A 25,974-nucleotide genomic window follows, 5' to 3' on the forward strand; every position below is an offset into this window, starting at 1 on the left:
ATATAAACTCTCTTTGTTGTGGGTGCAGTTGAATCTTTTCTGTTCTCTTCTTTTGCCAGGAAGATATGAGTGGCTGGAGTGTTTGATTCTAAATATAACTAGTTGATGTCAGCTGGATGCCAACCCCTTTGAAGAGGATCAGCCCCCAGTTTGTCTCAGTACTAGGTACCATGCAGATCCAAGCACAAGGGTACAAACCACCCAGGACCAGGCAGGTCATCCCCATGCATAACTAACTCCTGAAGCTTCAGCTAAAGCCTTGAGGCCGCTTTTTATCTGCACAACCAAACAGTAGGGTAAGTGTACTGTTTCCTGAAATATTTTGACATTGTCTGTCCTGCAAACTGTCATATAAAAGACATTTATGTAACCTCTAGACTCTGCAATTTAAAAGGTGTTTGGGTTTTTTCTTTATTTAGTCAGAAATGCACCTTTTTTAAAGATGCCAGAGTAACTTCTTTAGTTCCTCAAATTCTTATCAGATTAAGAAATCTCAAAATGTAGCATTTCTAAAATAATAAACCTAGATGTAAATTAAAACTAGTTATGAGCTTACATCTTTTAGCATAATATGTAGATGTGAGAAGGCCTAGACCACTGACACTGATTTTTGCTGGAGAATTTACGCCGCCAACTCCAAGTCCATTCCTCTGATCCTTCTGTCCATCAAAACATGTCCTAGCATCTGTCTGCAAGCAAGAGCTGCCAGTGCACTTTGCAGGGCAGTATTTCTCAGTCAGAAATACCCGAGTTCCCCGCTCAGCCGTTCTAGACAGGCTGTTGGAAATGAAACGGGCCCGATCGCGCGCGCTGGCTCAACAATGTAAAAATGTGTTGTTTGTTTTCCAGCAAGGAAAAATCGTATCAGCAAATCACAATGTTATCAGATTCTGCCCTGATCAAAGAGAGGAAAGAACAAGCATCAGCCATTATGGATGAAATACACAGCAATGGTATAGCACTGACCCCAGCTTCCTGCATATGCACTGTCCTCTAGCCCTCCCTAATACAGTTTTTTAATCATAGAGTTTAACTCTCTTACAGCTTTGTCTCTGGGTGTTTTGCCATAAATAATCTTGTGGGAGTATCATGCTGCCTATGGTAACTAATCCTTTTGTAGTTGCCTCTTTTCATTTGAAAGCTATTTTCAGATGAACAACTGCTGTGGAGGAATGAAGTAATCTAACAGCTGATGTACATTCTGCTAGGATACCCTTTCAGAACATTATTTGGGGTTAATAACATGACTTCATTCCATTTTAAAAGGCTATCATCTAAGAAACATACTGATCTGTACACTCTTTTTTTTTTGCTCTGTTTCATTCTGCTTTTTTTTATATGACTGATAAAAAAATTTTGAAACAACTGTTTACATCTCTGTTCCTTCCTCTCAGACTTTGTCTTTGTAACTAACACATTTTACTAGCACTTGGCAAGTCTCTCTAATGCGCTGCCACCAATTAATCTTATAGGAAAGAAATTTTATTTCTCTGCTGTTTCACTGAGGAAAATGCAGACACTTTTATGAAAAGGTTGCTTGATTTTCTAAAAGAGGTTCTTAAAGTTCTGCTTCTAGTGTGACGCCTTAAGAAGCAATTAACTGCGTTGGGAATACAGATCTGCTTGGCTTTCATTAGGTATGTGCTGGATGCTTCTGGAGATCCTTCCAAGTCTCCTTGTGAAGCCTTTTTTACCATCTACACAAAAGATCAATTTTCCAAAAGTGATAAGCACCCCACAAGACTCACTAGAAAAACAGGAAGCTCCATTAATATTAAGAATTTATGAAAGTTATACCACTTGCATAGGATGAAACACTGAACATTAGTTTCAAAAATCTTTCTGGTGGGCTTTTGCTCCAAAGGATTTGTGGATGGTTTCTGCACTCACTCGATGACCATTGTAATTGCAGGAAAAGTAGGATAAGAGACATAAGGATTTTAGAAAAACAAGCTACAAGTTTCAGTGCCTGGTCCTACTGCTTCTGATATTTGCAGAGGGTTTTTTTCTGCAGTTTCTTAAGCAAATACCTCTTTCCTATTTCCATTCTCCACTGAACACGCACTCAAGTCTGAAAGCCAGTCTGCCCTTCCAGATTTCATTACAACTCCATTTTTGCTGGAATTGTAAACCCAAGCACTGTATATGCCTGAAATAGCCTGTAAGCTCTTCAGGGCAAAAGAAAAAAAAAAAAAAGTCTTTCATATGTTTGTTTGGAACCAGGCATTTCACATGGTAAATGTTGCTACTATTCATAGCAATACTAATAAATGCACCATACCGCCCTTGACATCATTGGTGTTATTGGATAATCTGTGCTGATGCTTAGCATTTGCCTCACATAATCTTTCCTTTTATTATTTATGTATTATCAGATTTGCTGTCAAGATTCATACACATAGTTACGACAGCTAATCCTGCAAGATATGCTGTGATACGTGGCCACTGAAGGCAATACTAACCCTTTTAGTGTACATTCTATTTCTGCATCTCCTTTGGATGCCTGGGATATTTAAATTTAAAAAAAAAAAAAAAAAAGTAAAATTCCATTAAATGGGTGCAATAGGAGTCTGAAATTTATAACTGTACAGGCTCAGTGAAGCCAGTTAGGAAACAGAAGAATAACCAAAGCTGTGGTCACACAAAGTATAAGCTAGGTCTTCAGGAGCAAAACTGAACAAGTCTTGGAAAAATCAAGGAGATATCTGGCTTTTAAGTGGCTAAATTCAGCTCTGCTAATTTTTGACATTTTCTTTTGACCTGAATTGTTAATTCAACAGGCTTAACCTGAGATCTGGAAGGTGAACTGCTGTCTTTCTGGGCTTTGCCTCGTTATACTTAATGACAGTCCTGCACCTGGGAATTGTGTAAAAATCAAATGTACAGTTTCAGCCAGGCTCACAGCCCCATGAAACTCTTCACTGTTAACACAGGTAAACACCAACAGAAGATTCTGTAATGCAAGCCTTGGAATGACACACAGTAAACTTACTTACTGCATTTGTATTTCAGCCCCTTTTTAATACAATGCTTCGAGGTAAACAGTGAATTTCCACTTCCTCTTTAAAAGATATTTGTAGCAGAAACAGCTGTTGATAAACTGCAAAATCAGCCAAGTTTTTACCAGTGTTGAGATGGTAAAGACTGGTGATGACTGGAAGTGCACATCTGCTGGACTGTGGGACATGACTTTGTGTTTTAGAGAAGTTTGGCAAGTCACAGAGTAGGAATAGACACCAACTGTAAACCTTCTTATGGTCTCAAAGAGAGACTGCAGCACTAACTCAGTGTATGGATACAGCCACCTGCCCAAACCCTTGGTTTTTCATTGGCAGACTTGGACTAATCATAACATTTCCAAGGCTACTTGGTAGAGGTAAACATGCATGTAAATCCATATGTTTAAGGAAGGCCTTGGAGTTCATCCCTTGAACTTCATGTCCAGTTCTAGGCTACTGCTTCAAAGCATTCTTCAGTAGCTACATGAATCTTTCCTGATACAGTTAAAAAGTTTTATTTCTGACACTATGACAAACACACTAATATTCATTATTAAAATTTATGGTCAAGATTAAAGTATTTAGAAGACTGTAAACAGAAGGATTAAAGGAGTATTAGGTAGTGAATACAGGAGGAACTACACAAATAATATTTAAATATAGTCTGCTATGATTTTAAGCACAGCACAGGATGGACTAGACAGGAACAAATTAAAGAACTGAAGCTAAAAGGTTAAGATTTGGATTAAGCTATTAACTAAACTGTTAATATTATTTTACAACATCCATTTATGACGTACTCTTTCTATCATCCTCTAAATGTCCTCCTTTTCTCATTCTTCATCACCCTTTCTGCACTGACACTGAAACAATCCCTAGACACATCATAAAAGTCGACAGATGATTAGATTTTAGTTGGCAAGGAATTCAAATGAACTTCACACTTACAATTTTGGGATGCTGCCTGGATACACAATGGTACACAACTGTGGCTTACAAAGTAGCTTGGAGCCCTCAGTTAACATTAACAAGAACAGCATGTATGTAAGGGAACAGCAAGGACCAGAATAGATAATGCCCAGCGTGTCCCAGCAGAATCCTGAGTGGCTGGGACAGAGATCTGCAATCACCTTGGCACCCCAGGCTCTGGGGGTGTACATACCACCCATTCTCTGCAAAAATGAGGAATGGTGCTAGCTGGGGGGCAAATTGCTTACTCCTTACTCATATAAAACCATCCAACAGTCCATCTTGAGAAATGCTAAAATCAAAATATGACTTGAGGTCTAAATTGCAGGCCACGAGCCAGTAACCAGTGTGGTTATCTCCCCCTCAGAGCCAAACCCCCACCACTATCTGTCTCTGATAGGGCTGCACTGGGCAAGCTGAGTCATTTTCTTCCACGTGAAGAACTCTCTGTTTTGTAGCTGCCCCTTAAATAACAGGAGGTTGTCAGGATTCTTTGCACACACTATTTTTAAAGCAGAAGTGCAGGGTCCAGCTCCCAATCCAGTTAACTTGCTCTTGTTCCAGTTAAATCCATTGCAAACATTCAGTTGAAACCGGTATGAGCAGAAGTGGATCCACAGTGATGCACTGCAGGGCCCACTAGCTTGTTTGATTTACTCCATGGAAAACTCCTGTCTGTACAGCTTTGGCTAAATATTTAGTATACCTGTCTCAATTGAATCTTCCTAAATGTCAGCACATCCCATTGTTTTTCCAATATAAAGTCACTAGGAGACACATGCCAGGTTGAGCATGCCATTTACTCAAAATGAAACCCTTCATTATGCAAGATTAACTTTGGCATTAGGTACCTTTTGCAGCTAATTATTTTGTAATTTTAATTTTAAACTGGGCTTCCTGTGTGTTTACTCTGAAAGCAAGATATAGTTCCTTACATATCATTTGTTTTCATTTCATTTTAATGCATTAAAATACATGTCAAATTTCAGAATTTTAAACCCTATAGACCATAAGAATGTGTGAAGGACAGAATGTCTTATTATTAAAGAAATAACAGAATGTGACCTTGAATAAGTGGATCAAAGAAACATATTAGACCACTGAAATAATCCTCAAAGCACACTGCATCTTTCCTACTTCTCTTCCTGAAGGTAATGAACTGAGAACAATTTCAACTAATAAAATTATAGGTATTAAAGTAAGAGGCAATGGGAATTATTTTCTTAGAAATTCTGTTTTTACTAAGTGATCCAATTATTGTTCTATTTGTTAAATTTTACAACATTCTGAGCAGAAATAAATACACAGAAAATACTTCCGTCAGTCTTTAAGTCACTGTATTTTAAAGTTTAAGTATTTTAAGGTTGAGGACACTCAGTGAGAGTTCAGTCACTAAGCAATAACTTTGCTCAGTGCCCCCACCATCCCAGTTTCCAGAATGCTACCAGGACAATGACTAGTAGGAATTCTGACATTCAGCATTCTCTGTTTACAGTCCCAACTCATCAGCCCTTCCCCTGCTTATGCATTTTCATTTTCAAATTCCCCAGCATGTAACTGAAGACAAAGAAGGAATTTTTCCCAAGTAGTGAATCAAGCAATATTGTCCAGCAATTCAGTTTCCTCTTAGAGAGAATTAAAATATTTTAAATTAATCAATTGCTAGAAGCTTATTGTAATTCTTTGTTAGGGCTCTCATTTTACACACCTTGAGCTTTATTTTGAAAGTTGGCTTAAAAACAACTTAAAAGTGCTCTTTAATAGAGACTTTCTAATGCAAACTTTTCTTAAAAGGACAAAACACGCCCTGGACTACAAGAGCGAGCAGAATATAAAAGAATAATTGAAAATACAATGTTTTATAAGCAATAAGAAACTGGTAGGTGTGTTTAAAAGGGGTTCTCTCTCATCTATCCCAATGCAGGACACAGAAAGTTTAACTGCAGGTTTGATGTGGGAACCCTGGGGTCAGATGGGACTTTGCTCCCCATTTCAGCAGAAGGCAGTTTTTACCAGTCTGCTGTTCATGTGGTGTGTGGGACACTACAGATCTGCCCTTGGGAACAGCTGAGTGCCATTCAACTGAAGGAAATTTGGAACCTGAGGTTTGTGATGTTCCATACTCTCCTCCACAATTCTGGAAGAAGGATTAACGTCACTAACTCCCCATGAAGCTGTGCTATGTGTTAGCTAAGTATGCACTAACATGTTGCTGGATTTCAGGTGCAAGGGATGGAATATCAGGAATTTAAGGCAAACAGAGGTTTGTATTTACCCATTCTGTTGCAGCCTCACCCACCTTAAACCTTGGGAAAAAGGTCAGCACGCCCAGAGATATCATGGTAGAGGAACTCTCAACACTCAGCAACAGAGGGGCCAGACTCTTCAAGAGACGCCAGCGGAGATCTGATAAATACACATATGAAAATTACCATTACGTAGCAAACAAGCCAAGAAATGTGAGTATTTTGTACTGACTTATTAATGAGACAACAGCCCTTGGTGCCCGTGATACAAACATTGTGCATGATCTATTTGTAGTTTCAGGAATAGAAGCAAACCCCTGCACTAGAATAAGGTTATTTGTATTTTATTGAGATCTTACAGATTACTAAAAAAAAAAAATAAATTTACATTTCTTTTTATATGGTACAGATATTTCAAGATATTTCTCTGATCACTCAACAGAAGTTAAATTACACAAGGATAAAGTGGGATGAAGTTTGAGCTTTGACAAATCTGCCTTTTTAAAATAAATCTGCACAAGAGAAATCTCATATAAAAAAAAATCTGAATAACTCAATTAAACACCCAAGGCTATTCTTAAACACTACTATTTAGAAGCCCATCTGAATACTGTCCCCCCAATTTCTGCCTCTTTTGAGTATTAGAAGCTACACAGATAAATTCTGAGTGCATCACCAATCTTGTCAGAATTCTCTGTGCACTTCCATGATTTTGCTGCAGTCTGACAGATTCGTTTCCCTCTAGTCCACTTTGTCCCACAAAAACACAGAGTACACGTGGTGTACTCTGAGTATGACATTCCAATACATGAAAAAATGATGCCTCTGGCTCCTATTCCTTTCCCTTAAGTGTCTATTTAGCCACCACTGGTGGTGTCTTCACCATCGTTACAATTCTGCCTGCCAAAGTTAATCTTTCTAATGTCCTTCAGGATGACTGGAAAACATTCTGCCTTGATCTTTTTTTCGCTGTTGTTTCAAGTTTAAACACGTATTATTTGTTTGCTTTCCTACTTCAAGAAACTCTTACTCTAAACCAGCCTGTATTTAAATTGCTTTTAGCCTATGTGTCATAGCTAAAATAAGATACTGACTTCTTATGAGACTCTAATTCTATATTTAAGCAACAATGATTAAGCTTTCGGATGTTTCCTTAGAACCGATAACCCGATAGGAGGGTGGAAAATAACAGCATATCATGAGCCTCCAGAAAGTGACCTGCACTGAAATTGTTATTTCTATTACAAATAAAGGAAAAGACAATCCCAAACAAAAGCAGTTCAACAAATGCAGTGAGTTTTCAACTGATACGGGAAGAGACGCTTTGAAGAATCGGTGCTTTGAAACTCAAAGGGCTCAAACTTACCAGATTTCTGGAACCTTTAGGGCAGAAAGAGTGGCACAGAACATTTTAATGTCAAATTAAAAGCCACAGGGGACACATTTTATGGGCCTCCCTGTCAAAGTGACCAGAACTGTGAATCACCCAGCCCATATGCACGGGAGATTCTGTGGTGACTGGTGTAAGCATCACGTGGGATGAACACTCTTCACAGACTGCTTATCAATATTTAAATATCCCAAATATAGGAAAATGCTGGACAGCTCAGATGGACGGTTGTAATTTAGGAATCCTGTTGACCTAGCTCAGTTTGCCTTAGGACAGTACACCCTGGGAATCAGATCTGGGCTGTGCACTGGAGTATCATTCCAACCTCAGCAGGGAATCTCGGGTCGTTCTGCCTGTAAGTGACATTTCTTTCCCTCTGAGTGCAGCGTGGGGAGCCCATCCCGAGCGTGAGAATGGACGGCCTCGGTGTGGAAGGAATTCCCCAGCACGCCCCAATGACACCTCCCAACACCCCCGACCCCCGCAGCCCACCACACCCTGACAACATTGCCCCAGGTAACGTGGCACTTTACAGGCATCAGACAGGTTTAGTTCTCATTTCAGAGCAGAGAAAGGACCTTTGGATAAAACAGAATTTGTTAATAGAAGGGGATAACTTTGAGTTATAACTGTAACTAATCAGAATCTCTCACAGAAAGCTAAAGTGGTAGTCTTAGTTGCTTCTGCTCATTTGTAAAAGATCTGACATATCCTCTGTACTACTTCTCCCTAAACTGAAAACATACCTTAATATCAAGAGAGACTGCTCCTGTATTTATTGGTCCTATAAACACTGAGAAAGAGATCCTCAGATTTAAAACCACATTAATATACTGAGTTTTCTTTGCCAAACCTTTGTTTCTAATACACAACACACTGCTCAACAGTCTGAAAGTTAGTCATTGTAGTTTAATTATCCATCAACGTAAATCTGAAGTCACTAAGTTTTGTTAGAACCCTTTGGAGAGAAGTAACTTTAAAAGGGATTTGCCTCTGGCTGCATAAACTGTTCTTTTTTAAATCCTTAACTGTGGGGATACTGTTGGCTTTATTTAAAGCAGTGAGCTACAAGAAGGCCTTATTTTGTATTCTTTAAAGAGTAGAGAAGGCTAATTTGTTTTAATTAATTTATTCAGTGATATAGCCCTTCTTCCTGTTTATGAATTATCCATGAGCAGCTCGTGGTTTTTACAAATTCATTCTTTGTTCAGAATTACTCAATGCATGTTTTGTGCAGACCTTTTCCAGTCCATGCAAACTGGGTCAGTGCTGCTGTGTCAGTGAGTGCTGAGGCTCTGTGCATCCACTGGGCAAATACAATGCAAACAGAGATCATTTCCATTGCTCAGACATGATACAAATCTTCAGGCCTTTCTTTAGGCAAAAAAAGTCTGTCAAAAGGAGAAGTTATTAAACCACAAGGGGTTTTTAAGTTTATAGAAGGAAATAAAGGTACTTTAAAGACTTAGATGTAGTGGGAGGGTAAAAGGGTAGAATAGATCTCCCTTGTATTTCAAATAAATATTGTACCTCACATAATTGGTTTTATTTCTTCAAACTGTACATTAGGTTTGTCTTCCCCCACAACTTACTCCTGCCCTATTGTACTTGGCTTTAGAAGAAATCACACTGAATATGGAAGTTTTTTATTTAGTAAAATTCTGGTACAAGCCTGATCCTCAGATGATTATGCAGAGGGAACGACTGATTGTTCACTGTTTCAGATGATGAAAAGGACCAGAGAACCAAGTAGGCAGGACATTTTAAATCAAAGGGGAAAACTCCACTAATAATGACTGTCACCCAAAGACTGTAGAATTATCTTAGTTTTAATCAAAAGGCTGGTTTTAAAATCTTTTTGCTAATTCAGCTCGAGGACTGCAGCTACAATCTGCTTTCAAACAAATGCTTACAACAGAAACAAATTTATATAAAACTCAAATAAAAGTAGCCTCATATTTTGGAGCAGTTATCTAAAAGGCTACAAATTTCCCCTGCCATCCTCCTGTTTCTGTGTAGCTTTGGCCAAGTGACTTGACCCAGCTGTTCATTTTTACCTGAGAAACGATGGTGTGTTAGTTCCTGGTTACACAGGATGGTGGTAAGGAAGCAGAAAACACCAAGTATCATTATAATGGTTTTGCCTTGATCCCACTGCAGGATATTCTGGACCACTGAAAGAAATTCCTCCTGAAAAGTTCAACACTACTGCTGTGCCCAAGTATTATCAGTCTCCCTGGATAGAAGCCATTAGAGATGATCCAGAGCTGCTGGAAGCTTTATATCCTAAACTTTTTACACCGGAAGCAAAGCCAGAACTGCCTGACTACAGGAGCTTTAACAGGTAATTCTGAATGCACATTGGATTTTACAGAGCAGAGAAAAATCACTATGAAATAAAATGTTTCCACCAGCTGTAAAAAAACACCTCCCACCTGTGTTGGCAAGTGTATGCTCATGAACATGAACACACACACAGATTACAAGTGATAAACAAGACCATCAAGGAGGAAACTAGTCTATCTCTAAGGTGTGGGCCCAAAGTCAGGTTGTAGAACTAGGAATATATGATAAATTGTTAAAAATACTGAAAGAAAGTATCAGAATCGTGTACTTACCAGATGGAAAATATGGGCTTCAAACTCCTTTCAGTATTTCTGTTGTTGACTTCAGTAGGTACAGGACCATAAGCACTATCAGAGAAACAAACTCGCAGTCAAAACTTTGTTTCTAAGCTGTATAATGTAAACCACTCTTTTTTTATTATTCTTTTATAATACAACTCATGTAGCTTTTTTAAGGCAATGATAGTACAATGAACTTTAACCTGCAACCAATCCCTCACACCAAATAGTTTGCAGATTACACATTTTATTGCACTGAATACTTCTTGTGTCTTTGATAACCTTCAGTGACAAATTACCAGATAAAACACTGCTTTACTTACTAGCAACTAGTATATTAAGCCTTTCGGTAGGACTCCTAGATATATGGACAACACTGGGATTTTAAAGTTTTAAAAAAAAATCTTATTTATGTAGTTTAGTTTCTTTCATTCCGTTGACACTATTTGTATTTATTGAGGTTATGGACAAATTTTCTCTAAACAACCCCTGCTGAGTCCCAGACAGCTGAGCCAAACCAAAACCCTTCCTCAAAACTCCAGACAGCAATCTATTGAAAAGGAAAATGGTTCATGGCAATACAAACTCAGAGAAAAGCCCCACAAACATCACTTGTGTTCCTGATGTTGATGTGAGTCTCAACCATGAGTGCAAGGACTAAAACATTACACAATTCACCATCAAAACTGGCACTGCAGACACTGCACTAATTGTGGTTTCCTAACAGCACCATACATTGCCATGTTAATAATTAAGTCTGTGTGGCACACTCTTCTCAGCACACAAAGTAGCAAACACGAGTCACTGAGCTGTGCCCCAGCTGCTAACACTGGAACAGTAACAGCACAGTTTATGGACTAGAGTTATTGTAATTGAAACAAAATTGAAACGAAACAACAAACAGCCCGGGAAAAAATGCCAAAGACACATATACACTGAGACAGAGTCAATTCTCCCTCTCACAAGAGAGATGCTAGTCATTACTGGGAAGGATAGGATCAGACAGGGCACAGAGACCCTATTAACAGGGATGTGTGTCTTGAAATGGTGTCTGATGGCTTCTTTGTGGATTTTTAGCTGTCTCTGTGGTCCCATGTTCTGCTAGTTGTCCTCTTTACAACACTAACTGTTTGGATTTCTTTCTATGGGGATTTTCTCTATGTATGACGTGGCAGAACTGTGGCTCACCACCGTCTGAATTTCTTGAACACATGTGCAAGGGAAAGGTCAATATTATCCCTTTTAACTGCCATAAAAACCTGGCACATAAATCCAAATTCAAACTGTGAAATTGGTAAATACAGAACACAAACATATAAACATAATCCACCACAACTCTCCTTCTCCTGGAAAAAAAATTGACATCCAGAAGAAAATAAAAGGATGCCTGGTGGACCTAAAAAGCCGTTACATAGAACATGTTCAGATATATGTTGTCCAGCAAGAAGGAGTAGATCCAAAAAGAAACTGAGAATTTGCAAAATTGAAATTCATGATAATTGCCTCTTGGAGAGGATTTTACAGCCATGATTCAGGGTCTACACTCCTAAAAATGCACAGGAGAGTGTCTGGTTATGGGATTCAAAACAGAGCACACTGGATGCCCAGCAAACCAAGAGAAATGGACTTCTCTGTCCAGATCCTCAGACATCCTGTGCATCTAGGTCACAGCATCCTTGACTTCTTTAATTGCAGTCTTGGAGAGAAAGCCAGTGATACTGTATTAAGCAATTACAGTGTGATATAATAGCACCACTGTGTTATCAGTGAGGGGATCTCTCAAGGCTTTCTATCCTGCCTCATCCCTCAGTGAAGTGCCATCATGTTTGTTGTGCAAAGCGCTGGCACAGCCATCCTTAGTCAGGAGGGGGTGTGGTTAACAGTAAGTGTGATGCACAGGATTCCCAAGGGAAACGGGGCTCAGATCCCTCCAGGATCGTTCAGTGGTGCCTGTTAAAGTGGCACTGGGACTTTACAGGCCACTTCAGGTTCCTTTCAGCTTTCCTTGTTACACAACAAACTGTAAAAGCAACGCAACTTTAGCGGGGAGGGAGGTCTGATGTGTTGGAACAGATGCACACATGCATGGATTAAAAGAACAGAGATTAATTCCTATTAGGATTGAAGAAGTATTTACTAGTGAAAAGATTTCTTGTCTCTTCCCAGCGTGGAAGCACCTAGTAAACATCTGTGGGAAAGCAGCATGAATCTACATTTGTTGAGGAGTTTATAAAATTAGTTAAATTAGTACCTTTATTCCATCTGCTTTCTTGGAGCTGGATAAAATGTCAGAGGTAGGATCATGAGTAACATACAGAGCACTACATCTTACTCACATAGGACAAGCAAGTCTGACTAGTTCTGCCTCTCCTACCAGATAAATTCTCACTCAGCTTTCTCAATTCCCAAAGACAACTCCTTCAAAAACACTACAGGAATCCAGTCCATCTGGACTGGGCTCTGTTTTTCTTGATTCACTGATTCTGAACTCCATTATAAAAATGCTGGGATGAGAGTCTCACAGGAATTTTGGGTGCTAACTTGAAGTGGTGTGAGATTAGTGGAAGCTGGGTGCTTAGCCAGTTCCTTAGCACCTACAAACCTCTGTGAAATCAGCATTAGCTCTTGCACTAAGCTCCCAGGAGGCCCTGAGCATTTTGCAGGGTCAGGTTCTTTGCTCCCATGTCTCCTTCTTGCACAGAATTAACAATAAACAGAATGTTCTATGTTCCCATTTTAAAACCTGAAACTCACCTTTTTTGTAATTTTGTAATTGGAGACACCAATCTAATACAGTAAAGCATTTCACCAAGCTTTCCCAAATAATCAACTACAATTGATTAGGCTCTTATGTTGAGAAAATAAAATGTTCAGTAAGAAAGACCAAAGAAGAAAAAAAAGAAGTCCTGCTAAAACAACAGCTAAAAATAAACATGATTGTGCCTGCTATTGTTAAATCCTGCACCTACTTTTTAGGAATATGCAAAGTGAATATTAAACAATCTGGTACACTTCCTGGTGCCATTTCCTATGGCTCTGAACCAGAATTTCCACCCTTATTATGAGCAATGACTCCTGGAATTTTTTAGCCATGAGATCTAGGCTTCTGTACGATGAATCAGAGCTCAAGTGGTACAGCTGATGAGCACACAACAGAGGTCATTGCAACACCATGTTGTCAGACAAGTTATTGCTCACAAAAATATACCTAGTGCTGCTGTAAAGGAAAATTAACATCTATTAGCCAATTACTGTACTCTCCTTTCTGTCAGTCATATGTGTCTCTGCCTGTAATGCAGGAATGCACAGTTCTCTGAGGCCAGACCTTGGACAGGAACTACATGCAGGTGTTTTGCCACAGAAGATATCTGAATTTCCATAAAACACCCTCCTGTTTCTGTTGCTTACAGAAACACGTCGTATTTAAAACCCAAAAGTACTACAGGGAGGATGTTTCCAACTACAGAATTGTTTTGCATTTTAAACAGCTATTATTATTTTGTTTATTTTGATTATCCCTCTAATATGCCTATCAATGAGAATTAAATATCACACAACAATGAGAATGTGTATGGTAATTAGGGCAGCAATTAAAACAATCTTTATTATCCATTTAGATGCATATCACTACATTCACTCTGTGCCAATTACCAAGCAATTATTTTAATCAGTATCATACGGTATCCATTTGACATTGTGACCTAGAAGACAGTTTCACAGGAAAAGCTTGATACCACAGGCCCTTTGTACAAACCATTTCCTTTGACCTCAAGAGAATTTAATGTCTGGACTGGCTGCCTCTGATGCAACATCTTGTCTTACCCTGACTTGAGAAACATTTTTAGAGCTTACTCCAAAGCAGAGTTCTCTCAGTGAGTGTGCATGCCCAGAACTTTCATGATTTTTTATATCTCACAGGATTGATGCTTTGGAGTTAACACCAGCCCCTTCAACAAATGCTGCTCATACCAAAATTCAGTGAATTATCCATGTAATGACAGAGCAGTGCCATTTCCTTTGTGTCACAGATTCATTTTTATGAACTAATCTCTTATTTTTGCGTGTGTCCCAGTCAGATCTTCAAACGATTCTCTTGGTATTAATTTCTCTGGAATTCTGCTATAATACCTGGAGCCACTGGAAATATATTCCAGCAGATCTCTTGTTTTGCACCACACACAAAATCCACTAAGGCTGGCGAAGATCTATTTCAACAAAAATTCACTTTCCCATGCCACTGCATGTTTGGCTTTGCAGAAATCAGGTGCAGCTTAAAAATCTGACACTCTTAACTGGCCAGAATATATCCCAGCAAAGTCATGCAGCTGATCAAAATGCAGAGCACATATGTTTGCTTATACAAAAGAGGCTGGAAAAAGTGACAGAAAAACGCAAGTTGTTTTTTTTTTCAGCCTGAAACCTGCATATATAGAATAATCATAGGAGGTTTTTGGAAATACTGTTTTAAAAGATTTGCAAATGCACATAACAGTCAGCTCCAGTTTAGTATTCCTTATCTTTCAGTTTTTCAGGCTTATTGCCTGAGGGAACATTCACATTTAAATAACATGAAAAATGCTGGCCAAACAGTGTTTTAGGGCTTAGTTACATAAACATTCCCTTCAGGAACAAAGCTGGTGTATCAAGTCCTCACCCATTCCCCTCCTTTCCAGAGCCTGTTGTCTTTGGCTGTCCCTTTCTGCTTCCCATTACACTCCACTGCCTCCTCACTTACATTGCTACAATTGTTTCAGCATCATGAGATGAACCAGACTGCTGAAATAATTTGGATTTTGAAGCGCTCCTTTGTACTGAAGTGTCTTTGTTTAACCCAGATCCCATAAGTGACCCAAGTTTATAGCACAGCCCACATACATTCTAACTGGTACAACAATATGGTGCTGAAATACAGTGCAGTGGGAAGAACAAGCAACTGGGGAGAGAAGAAAATGGGGTGAGAACTTCCTGAACTAATTACTTGCTAGAGAGAATGTGTTGAGCTACGTTTTCAGACTTATCAACTTATCACCAGCAAAATAAGTTTAGTAACTGTGACTCACCAATGACAAGGTTTTCTTGCCACATCTTTTTTCTCTCGGCTCTTCCACCCATTTGAATTTTAAAGAAGGCTGAAGGCTTTATCTAAGGGAAAATAAATCAGATCTTAAAGAGAATTTCCCAGAAAAACAATCAGAATGCTTTTCCCAAAAGCTTGAAAATCTAAACAAGAAATTGGACCAAATCTGTATCATTAAAATAGCTTCTGTTCTTTTCAGCTCCTGGGAGGAAAACAAAACAGGTATTTTTAAAATCACATTTTACTTTTATTTCTCTAAAATCTACAGAGTTGCCACTCCCTTTGGTGGTTTTGAGAGAGCATCAAAGCTGGTTAAATTCAAGGTCCCAGATTACAACCTACTGATGCTAAACGACCCCAGATTCATGATCCTTGCAAACCCTCTCGCTGCCAGAAGGTCCTTCAACAGGACTCCCAAAGGATGGACGTCCGAGAACATCCCTGTCGTGTTCATCCAGCCCGCAGAGTCCAACCCCGTTCCAGAAACAGAGGACCTGTGAGAGAGCCTGCATTCTACATCCTACAAAATGCTGGAAGCTTCACATCCATGTATTTTTGGTCCAAATATTACTGAAGGCTACTGACAAATTTTTTCCCTGGCAGCTGGAGTATAAGCAGTAATGTCTGATGCAGTGTCTCTTTTCTGGCACCAAGTTTCAGCTGTAAACACGATATAAATAAAGTCATTTGGAAAATATGACAGCCATGTTTTCTATTTGTGTTTACATGTTCTTCTTTTACTTCCTAAAATCTTTGCTTGTAACTTAAGAACAAGTGCACCAAGAAAAAAAAAAAAAGTGGCAGGGCACTACTCTCGACCAAGCAATGCCACAGCTCTGCACTCACTGCACCCCAAGTCCCACCTGCTCAAGATAAGCTCTGACAAATCAGCCTTATTTCTCACCTCTGCTTTTGGCCAAAGCTAAGAATTGTGTTATCAGTTCAGTGACAGCAAATTGTGGCCATTTTCCTCCTTTGTGATCTTACTCAGCTTTTATGAGGGCCATCGATACCTGTGTTACCTGGATTTGTTTACCGAAAATGCAGTAAATGTGGCAAGGACAAGGATCATGCAGTGCTATGAAAAAGTACAGAGGTATTTCCTGGATGTCTTCAACGTTTGTGTTGATCAGAACTGAAAAGCCCAGCAATCAATGACTGGTTCTGTCAAACATATCAAAATAGTATCACCACAAATGCTTTTATTACTAGAAAGAAATTTCATTTTCCCCTGCAGCCACAGTGTATGCTGGGACTTAAGAGCATGAGGGATTTCTTGCTCTTGATACAATGGCAAGTTGTGATGTTTTATAAATAAAAGTATATGTGTTTTTCAAATGCGATTTCGAGGGAGGTAGTTGGCAAAGGAAATTCTGCCATCTATTTTCTTTAATTTACTTTGTCACACAAGGTGCACAAACAAATGTACAGGTCCTGAACAAATCTGTGAAACTAAAGGAAAAAAAAAATCAGCCTCATTGACTGAGAATGCTTTCCTAGCAAGGGATTAGTTTGGGGACCTTAACTGTGCTTGGTGTACAGTTACATGGACAATGACAAAAATATGAATTCTTCAGGGATAAAAAACAAAACTAGTGAGGAGCAATGCAAACTTCAGTTTCCTATTTGTCCATGGATCCAGTGGCTAAACTCCTGACCCATGCTTAGGAAGTGTTTGGGAGAGCACAATTGGCAGAAGGAGGGCTGGGCAATGTGCTAAGCATTCAGCAGCAGGGATCCAAGTGCCAGTGTCCAGGAATGTTCCCTGGCTGCATCAGCCTCGATGTTCCCTCATTGGGAAAGTCCCACTGCAATAAACAAACCTCTGTGCCAAAAACCAACTCCTTTTTCACCAAGGATGGGCTGTTGGTAAGGCTGGAAATTTTCAGAGACTCTCTATTCACTTCAGTGGGGTTTAGCACCTGCAATTCTTTTGTCAGATAATTTCATATAGCACTTGAAATGTATCCTGTAGCTAGAGGAAAGCCTAGTTTTGGGTAACCAGTGACAACTTCAGAGATCAATATTTGTACTAATTTTTGTAGACAAAGAGATGGCTCTGAAGTGAGAGGATAAAGGTTTCTTTAGTTACAGGTCCGGAAAGATCAACAAATACATATTTCTAAATTTTCAGTGGTGCTTCTAAAGGCTTCTTTTAGGTATAACAAATACAGCTGCAAGGATAGATGGAATGGAAAAACACACAGGCAACAGCTTTACACAAACACAAACAATCACAAGTAGATAAGTAGTTCAGAAAATGTGCTTATAACTTCACGCACATTTTATCACAAGACACTCATATTTGCTTCCAAAAGAGAAAGGCACTGAAGACTATGATGAAAAGGCAGAAATATGGTGAGAATAAGTATACAGTTAAAAATATCTAGAAGTCTTTGTTCCCAAAGGGGTTTTTGCCCCATTTTTATTTACATTAAGGTAATTGCAGCAGTATAAGGGGAACTCAAAAATCCTTTAAGTGTTTTCACTAAAAATGTGGTGACTTGAGGAAATAGATCTTCTGTTTCCCAGTCCATATAAAATACCCCCCGATCACAGTATGTCAAAAAGAAATAAGAGATGTACAATTCTAAAAAGTTCCATGAACATAAGGGTTTTTTAAAACAGATGCACCTTAAACCTCTTCTGACGTGAAAAGTCAGGGTTCATGGCCTGGACTGTCTGGACTGGAGATTAAATTTTTTTAACTGCGTGCTCCCTTCTTAGAAATCTTAAATATGTCAGCGTGTCTTGGCTGCTTTCCCTCCTGCATAATCCATACAACTGGCAATTGTGGAAATAAACCACGACTCTATTGTCTCCAAGTATCCCTGTGTTTAAATTAATGCAAGGCACATTGTCTCTATCAGAAGCAGGAAAAACACACTGGAGACGGGATTCTGATCCCAGTGGAACCAAACAAAGGTTTAGGCACTGACCTCTGTGCAGACAGAGGTCGTATTATTGCATCTCCAGTGCGCATTTGTAATCAAAGTTAGGCCATTGCCAAAGCTGCTCTGGGTTCAGCATCAGAATGGATATGTTGGATTATAGAGCTGGGCCTAACTACATATATAGTTCATTTTGCACTATATATAGGGTGAAGTGCAAACAACCCTAATAATGCCTTAGAGCATAAACCCCCATATATGTTAGATTAGAATTTCCCATTGTGGGGTCCATAAACTATAAGCAGTCTAGACAGAAACACCAGAAGATCCCCACAGGGCTGACAAGTCACGTAGTGCTGGCTCCTTCATTATTCCCAGAGGCTACAAACTGTTCAGAAACAAATAAAAAGTGATCTAAATGATTTATAAATAGGATGTTTGCCACAGAGCTGTTATGTAACCGGGTGTTAGGATATAGATGATCAAAAATAGTTACAAAATGCAGTCAGCATACTGATACAGTTTAAAAACCAAAAATTGCACATGAAATACTCTTATTAAAAGGAAATTAAAAAGCAACTGAAAGGGTAAAATCCTTTCAAGGAATTAATATATTATCTTAAACAGCCTGCAGGTGAAGTGTTCAGAGTAAGTAAAAACTAGTACAGAGCTCTAACCTTTCTCTCCAAAAAAAAAAAAAAGTTACCAGGGTTTAAGAGTAGAATAGGGGTGACTCAGAAAACAAAAAGAAAAATAAAACATCACTGCAAGGACACAGCAATTAAACTATCCCAACACAAATAAAGGAAGTTATGACAGAGGTCTCCACAAATGGTATGGAAAAGATGAGGAGGGAACAATAACACAGGAACAAGCTGACTCTTAATAAAATGGTAAGGAACCGATTGTAAAATTAACGGAATAGATATTTTTCAAGGAAGGTCTAGTTGTGGGACCTGGTCCTATAGGATGCTGTGGGTCAAAAACCATGAATAACTTCAAAACAGGAATAAACAAATTTATAGTGGTAACTATGCCCAGTATGGATAATGGTCACTGTGTGATCTGGATCTGGAAAACAGGAAGTTGCTTGAGGAAGATCACCATTTCTTTCTATAAATACCTTCTACTGGGCACTGTCAAAGATCGATGACAGAAGGATTTGGCAGCCCTATGAAATCTGTTCTGTCTGTCTTCCAAAAACCATGTGTCAATTCTAGCATGTGCTGCTAGTACCGATGGTTACTAACTGACACCAAAATACCCACTGTGGGAGCAGTCAGAGGAAAACCGGTTTCCACATGGGAATGGGAACACTCCAAGGTAAGCTGGACCCAGAGAGAGCCAGGGTTAACAAGTCCTCCCACACAGGGTATGGGTGCTGCAGGGAACACAAACCCCCAGCTCAGCTCCGCCTTTGGCTACACTCCTGATCCTGTGCAGGGACCTCACCCTCCTGCAGCCACACTCACCATGTTCCCTGTCACTGGAATGTACCAGCTCCCAGCATCCCAAAGGGATTTTTCAGTAAGTTATGGTGTTTCATACAGAGTTTAATACAAAGCAATAAGAGAAAGTTTCACTTTACTGATTAGAAAACAAGAAGAGTCTTGGGAGAAAAGAGTCTGAAAGACACAAGCTCGGTACCAGGCTCCATCACAGACTGGTTTAGAACATAACATATAAAAGCTGATCCTCAGTTTTCCCACTAATAAAATAGAAATACTAATGCAGGCTGCAGAAAGGGTTTTTTTATTGTTTGTCTGTGTTGGATTTTGTTGTTGTTTTGTTTTGTTTTTTGCTTTTTTAATTTTAAAGAAGAAATCTCATGGTAAAAATAAAGAAAGTTAAAAAATAGGTTTACACGAGTACATACATAATATTCCAGGCTACAATTTATAATGAATGAAAGAAGCATTACTAGTAGAATAACATTCTACTTTCATTTTGATTGAAATAGTGGATTTCATTCTACAGCAGGAAAATTCTATCTGATAAAAGTATCAACAAATTAGTATTTGACTTTTTAAAATAAAGATACAACTTTAGCTATCAAAAAGTCCAAGTAACTTCTTTTTTACCGTTATTTTTGGCCAAAACTAGAAACTAAATCCAAGAATAATTTACAAACCTTTTGTTTTCAGATGGAAATTGGATTTCCTGAGAACAGACTATTCATCCAAAATACCTGGCCCAGAATTTGCAATACTTCCCTACTTCACAAAGACACTGTGAGACAAAATTAAATAACACTTGCAAGAGGGGGAGGATTTATAAATCACTGCAAGAGTGAAAATAAGCCTGGGTATTGTGAGCCAACTATTCTTTCAAAAGCAAATGGAGATTAAAATATTCCACGGTGTTTGTACAAAGAACAGCCTGAACTTTGCCAGTTCAGAGCTGGCTGTACTCATTAACACAGGAATGCCCTCAGGCTGCTTTGTGTGGAAGGTGTAACTCGGCACTGGATTGCTCTGGAGTTCTGAAGGACATCTGGACAGTCATCATCCCCCAAAAAAAAATAAATAAAAGCTTGGAATCTTGAGGAGATCTTGGGTGACAGGAGGCCAACAATCCCCCCGGTGGGAAGGCTGGCAGTCATGCAGCAGTCTAGAGCATATCATTCTACTTCCTTTTGCTTTGGAAAGTTTCTCTGCACAGCCAAGTTACTCAGTGTAGGCAAACACTGCCTTGAAACAGTAGTTACTGTAGTCATTACGCTCAAGATTACTGAAAGATGACTATGCAAGATAACTACAAATGACTATAAACAAACATTTGAGGCACGACAGGCTCTTCCTAGGCTGGCCTACTGTACGTCAAGAAGCCAAGTAAGGCTCGATTCTGGCAGTGAATTCCAGCATTATGTCATTCCTCAAGTTCTTAATGAGAACATTTTGACTATTTGCTGGCAAGGACAAAAATAAGAACACGCTGTTCAAATAGGAAGGAAAAGAGCAAGTTGAGCAGTTACAGAAAGCACTACTGAACTAAAAGGCAAGTGCTTATTTTCTAGCTGGGTTGTGCAGTGATACAAACACATTTCATCAATGTATCAGTGCTGAAAAGAAACCGATACTACACACAGTTCAAAGTGAAGAGTCTCCATATATTTAACAATGTTACTTTATCATTCTTTCAGATATGGCTTATAAAATAGGCAGAGAGAAGGGAAAGTGTGGAAATGGGAAGCATTGCTGGGAAAAGCTGTAAAGCAGATCTGCAACTCTAGGGGTCCATGAGATAAAGACAGTGCCATTCTATAATGTTTGCCTTGCACATGACACTTTCTCTTAGCAATGTTTAGAGGCTTCGACACTTAAAAAACTTACTCTAATTTTCACTCTAAATTTTTTCATACCCAGCTTAGAAACATTTCTTCATATAACTTTTTTTTTTTTTAATAAAAACAAGCTTCCTTTCCTGTCACATTTGCTTCAACTAGTATATTCAAGGACTGTAAGGTCTTTTATGCTTCAGGTGTCTAAACTAAGCAAGTCAAGTTCTTTTAGTCTCTTGTCCTCTCTTTTAGTAAGGATTTAAAATTTTTTGGTTTTACAACTCTCCTAAGTTCAATTTCCTGCACGTGGATTTCCAGATCTGTTCTCAGTTTTTAAAGTCTCACCAGCCACAGGTACCATTAGTACATGTGCCATTAGTACTGCTTCATCTGTACAAGAACTGCAAGACTGAATTTACATGGGACTGAATTCACATTTTCCACAGCAGCATCGAATCAGTGACTCACAGACCCCCTGTGCTTGGCTTATACACCCAGTTCTTTGAAATTCTCTCATCTTACATCTGACAAGCCCTGAGCTTGGCTAAGCCTTTCCTATTACGCCCTAACACATGACTTTGTACTTGGTGTTACTCTAACATATCCCATTTTACTTCTCCATTCCTCAAGGTCATCCAATTATTCCGGTCCGACGTCACCCTACAGGGAGTGTTTCCCAACTTTGTGATGTCAACAAAGTTCACGGCCAAGTTCTAGTTTTTGTGCCAAGATCACTAATGAAGACATCAACAATACCAGTTTCAGTATCAATTACTGGACAGAGCTCCAACAACATCCCCCTGCCATTCAGCAGAACACGTTGCCACTTTTTCCTCTGGGCTGTTTCTTCACCTATCTGACACTTACCTTAAAAATTCCCCTTTTCTCCAGTTTAACGAATTTGTTTGTCTAGAAAAGCAGTTACGGTATCACAGAAAGAAAACAGGCAAGTCTGGCATGACCTGTCTGTGACAAAAAAATGTTTTATCCTATTTACTTCCACATTCTGTTTTTTTTCTGAGGAGCCATCAGGTTTTTTGATTACTTTTGTACCGACTACAGTCATACAGATCAGATTTACACCTGTAAAGTAACTTATTCATTTGCAAATGAAAACAGCTTCTGTGAACAGAAGTGGGGTTAAACATTTTTATATTACACCATAGACTATGAGCAGCGAGAACACCAAAACACTTAACAAAGCAATTGCCTGGTTTTTTGTCAGCCTATTCTATACCACAGTCCTGTTAAATTTTATTTAGTTATAGACTGAGGAGCATGAGCTGTGGACTGAACTCATGTATTTTAAAACAAATAATGTTCAGTTTCTCACGTGGGACAAAATAAGTTTTTTAAATTCTTGCTATTTTTTTCTGCATTCTATTATCTGAAGTATTTATTTTTGACTTCTGTGAGACAGAGTATATATTACGTACTGCTACCCACTGTATTACTTCTAATTTTATACTCACTAAATATTGCTCTTTTGTCTTCATTTTACTTCAGGTTGGATTTCACCTGGAAATCTCAACTTAGCCACAGAAGTTGTCTGTGTGAATCCAAACCTCTCTGTCTTCCTTTTCTTTTTCTGTTGCAGACATCCACTGGCTTACATCCTAAGAGGAAGCAATAAATGAGACCTGGAAACTTGAAAGGATTGTCCAAGACTGATGCAATACAAACAAAGATCAACATAAAAACTTTATTTATTCAAGAGTACCCAGAGGAGGACACAATTTCAAACAAGTGTCTCATATATACACAGCATGCATAGAATTTCCTTATACTTCTACTGTTCCAGAAACTAACTTTAAAAACAGGACAGCCTAAAATAGGAAAGGATTTCAGTTGCATTGTTGTTCCACAGAAGTAGATTATTGGACTGGAAATTGGATTATCCAAGAGGAAAAATATTCATTTGCAAGACTTACACAACCCCCACCCTTTTCCTTGTTCCTAAAGAATGAACATAGCCAGGCACACAGAGACCTTGTTCCAGGCCCATTATCATCAAAAAGTCTGCAGAAGAATGCAAACCAATGTTTCTTTTTCTCAGGGTGAAATTCTAGATGGCTTCAATAAGACTGCTTTTGCCACCCCATTGAACATTTTAGCACTTGAAAACTACCGTGAAAAAAATGTATAGTCAGGCTAATGTACAATAAGAGCAAGATATATTGTGTTTGTTCCTGCACCTGCTGGAAGAAAACTTTTTAAATGGTGGTTTTGCTCTATGAAAGTGTGTCTACAGCTAACTGAGAGGAGAAGGAGGGAGAAGAAACTTGAACAGAAACCATGGGAAGGTTTTTTTATAACCTAGCTAAAATAAACCAACACTTAACACTCTCATTGCTTCTAAAACTTCACTTGGAGCTCTCGAGATGAAAAAAAACCCAGTGATTCTTTTTTCAGACAGGATCAATCTTCTCCTTCTTTCATTCATGCCTCCTTATGTCCCCAATTTACATGTACAAATTTTAGACTCTATGCAGGATGTGGGAATGAGATCAATCAGATGACTAAGCTTCATGTGACTGCTTGCTACAGTCGACATGAGGAAAGCACTGCTAGAGTTTGTTCAAAAGGAAAGGTTGTGGGTATAGGTCCTCATGGTAGGGGAGGCTTGAGCACTGGAATAGAGTTAGGTAAAGTTACCCATGAAATAATGTGTCCTCACTTAGCTTACTGAAAGCTGAATACATATTTTTCACTTCTGCTCTTGTTTTGGATCTTTTCATGGCAGTACAGCTGAGCATACAACCTAGAGAACTTGGACTAAAATGTTGTTAGGGCTTCCCTACAGCCTCCCTAGCAAATGCACATGATTATTTTATGCCACAAACAATAAATACCATTTACTTTTTCTCTGGTTCTTTTACTCCTTTATGGCTCTCCTTCCTACCAATGTGTTTTCCTCATTATGGGTAACTCTTGCAGCACGATGCAGAGCACTGTGTCCTTTTCACTCAAGGAAAAAGACAAGTAACTACAAGAACATCTTGGAATTTGAGGGATTTTTTTTTCTCCTCTCAGGGCAGAAAAGTTTAAACATATGATCTGACAATACCCCAAAGGCTCAGAGAACATGGAAAATCACGTACTCTTAAGTAACCCTTACCTTACTTAATGGAACTTTATCCTGCTACAGCCTATGCACAACAGGCCCAGTTTCCCTGCTATCTTTCAAATTACATTTTCTTCTAGAAGAATGATTTTCTTTATCCTCTTTTCTTCTGAGAAGAGTAGCACAGCCTCAAACATTTTCTTCAGAGCTCAGTAATTACTTCACAAAAAACACGACCAGCCACTGGAATGAAACATGCATTTCAATTTAAATGGCAGTGTCTCCCAAGTATCTTAAAGTCAATGTTAAATGGTACTTGATCACAGAACATTGTTTATGATAGGCCAATAAAACAGACTGAACCATAACAGGCAGTATAATGTGTAGTGCTGAATTAAATGCAGTGAAAAGACTTTAAAAAAAGAGATGTAACTAATAAACCACACCTTAAATTCTGCAATAGCTTGTGGAATTTTCTGCCTCAGACCCTACATGTAATTTGCTAATTTACTTTTTGCAAAATCCCTCAGTAAGTACAGACACAGTTTCTGCTAAGAATACCAATTTGATTTCCTAAGATCAACAGCTCATAAGGAGAAAGAAAGATCCATGCAGAAGAATAAGAGTAACAATGACAAAATCAACTACTCAGTACAACATTACTTATTTAAAAAAAAAATCCTCAAAATTTAGCCTTTTATCCCTTTGATCTGAGAAGATTTGAAGAAGACATAATTTTTGTATTAAACATTTGAACATGAAGAGGATAGCAGCTGGCTGAAAAGGTTGTTGTAAACATGTCCTAAGCACTAAGAAGAAATACGAAAGAAATTAGAGAACAGGTGTTCCAGTACTGCTACAGGTAGGAAAATGTTCATAGAAACACCGTGTACAATAAAATTATTTCTGGGGAAGGAATCAGAATTTATCTACAGATCAGCCAGTGGCAACAGCAGTATAGATGGCACTGGAAGAGTAAAACTGTACCACAAAAATAAACCCTTCTGTGTGCAGCTGTGAAACACAGACCTGCAGCTCATTCACTGATGAAAATGATGCACAATGCCTGCGTGTTTGACAAAACCTACTTAATGTGATTACTTTAAAACCTTTTGATGTCTCCTATCCATGTTAAGATTTTTCTTTTGGCATGTAACTATCCAATAAGTATGTTTTAACCTGGATTGCACATGTGTATAACCCCACTGCCCTGGATGTGCTTAAGGATCTGGATATGGTGTGCCTCCATTCTCTTCCAGCTCAGTGTTTCATGTCACACCCCAAACCCACCACCCTCAACCCCTCTCCTCCAAATTTAACACCTTTCCAACCCTCAACTCTCCAGTTTAACAATCTATCTTATTAATACTACCAAAGTTTGCACAAACATCAATGCTAAACCCACATAAACATTCTTCTGGCCCCCTGCATCAT

General features: G+C 38.8%; 1 protein-coding gene and 1 long non-coding RNA gene across 2 annotated transcripts; one reads left to right on the forward strand and one right to left on the reverse strand.

The window, feature by feature from the left end:
- The first annotated feature begins 32 nt into the window (after positions 1-32).
- MYOZ2 (myozenin 2) lies at positions 33-16,005 on the forward strand. The gene is made up of 6 exons (XM_051805009.1): positions 33-296; positions 850-953; positions 6,258-6,427; positions 7,991-8,120; positions 9,765-9,948; positions 15,574-16,005. The coding sequence occupies exons 2-6, from the start codon at positions 878-880 to the stop codon at positions 15,803-15,805; spliced, it is 792 nt and encodes a 263-aa protein (XP_051660969.1). The 5' UTR covers positions 33-296; positions 850-877; the 3' UTR covers positions 15,806-16,005.
- On the reverse strand, positions 6,273-24,839 carry LOC127478828 (uncharacterized). Its single transcript, XR_007907370.1, has 5 exons — positions 24,595-24,839; positions 22,949-23,092; positions 15,289-15,370; positions 10,223-10,297; positions 6,273-6,374 (listed from the first exon to the last, which is right to left on the reverse strand). It is a non-coding gene; the product is annotated as an uncharacterized LOC127478828 (long non-coding RNA).
- Between the last annotated feature and the right edge of the window lie 1,135 nt (positions 24,840-25,974).

Source organism: Manacus candei, unplaced genomic scaffold (assembly GCF_025592945.1).
Source record: "Manacus candei isolate 608988 ecotype Guabito, Panama unplaced genomic scaffold, ASM2559294v1 h1tg000062l, whole genome shotgun sequence".
Taxonomy (NCBI): domain Eukaryota; kingdom Metazoa; phylum Chordata; class Aves; order Passeriformes; family Pipridae; genus Manacus; species Manacus candei.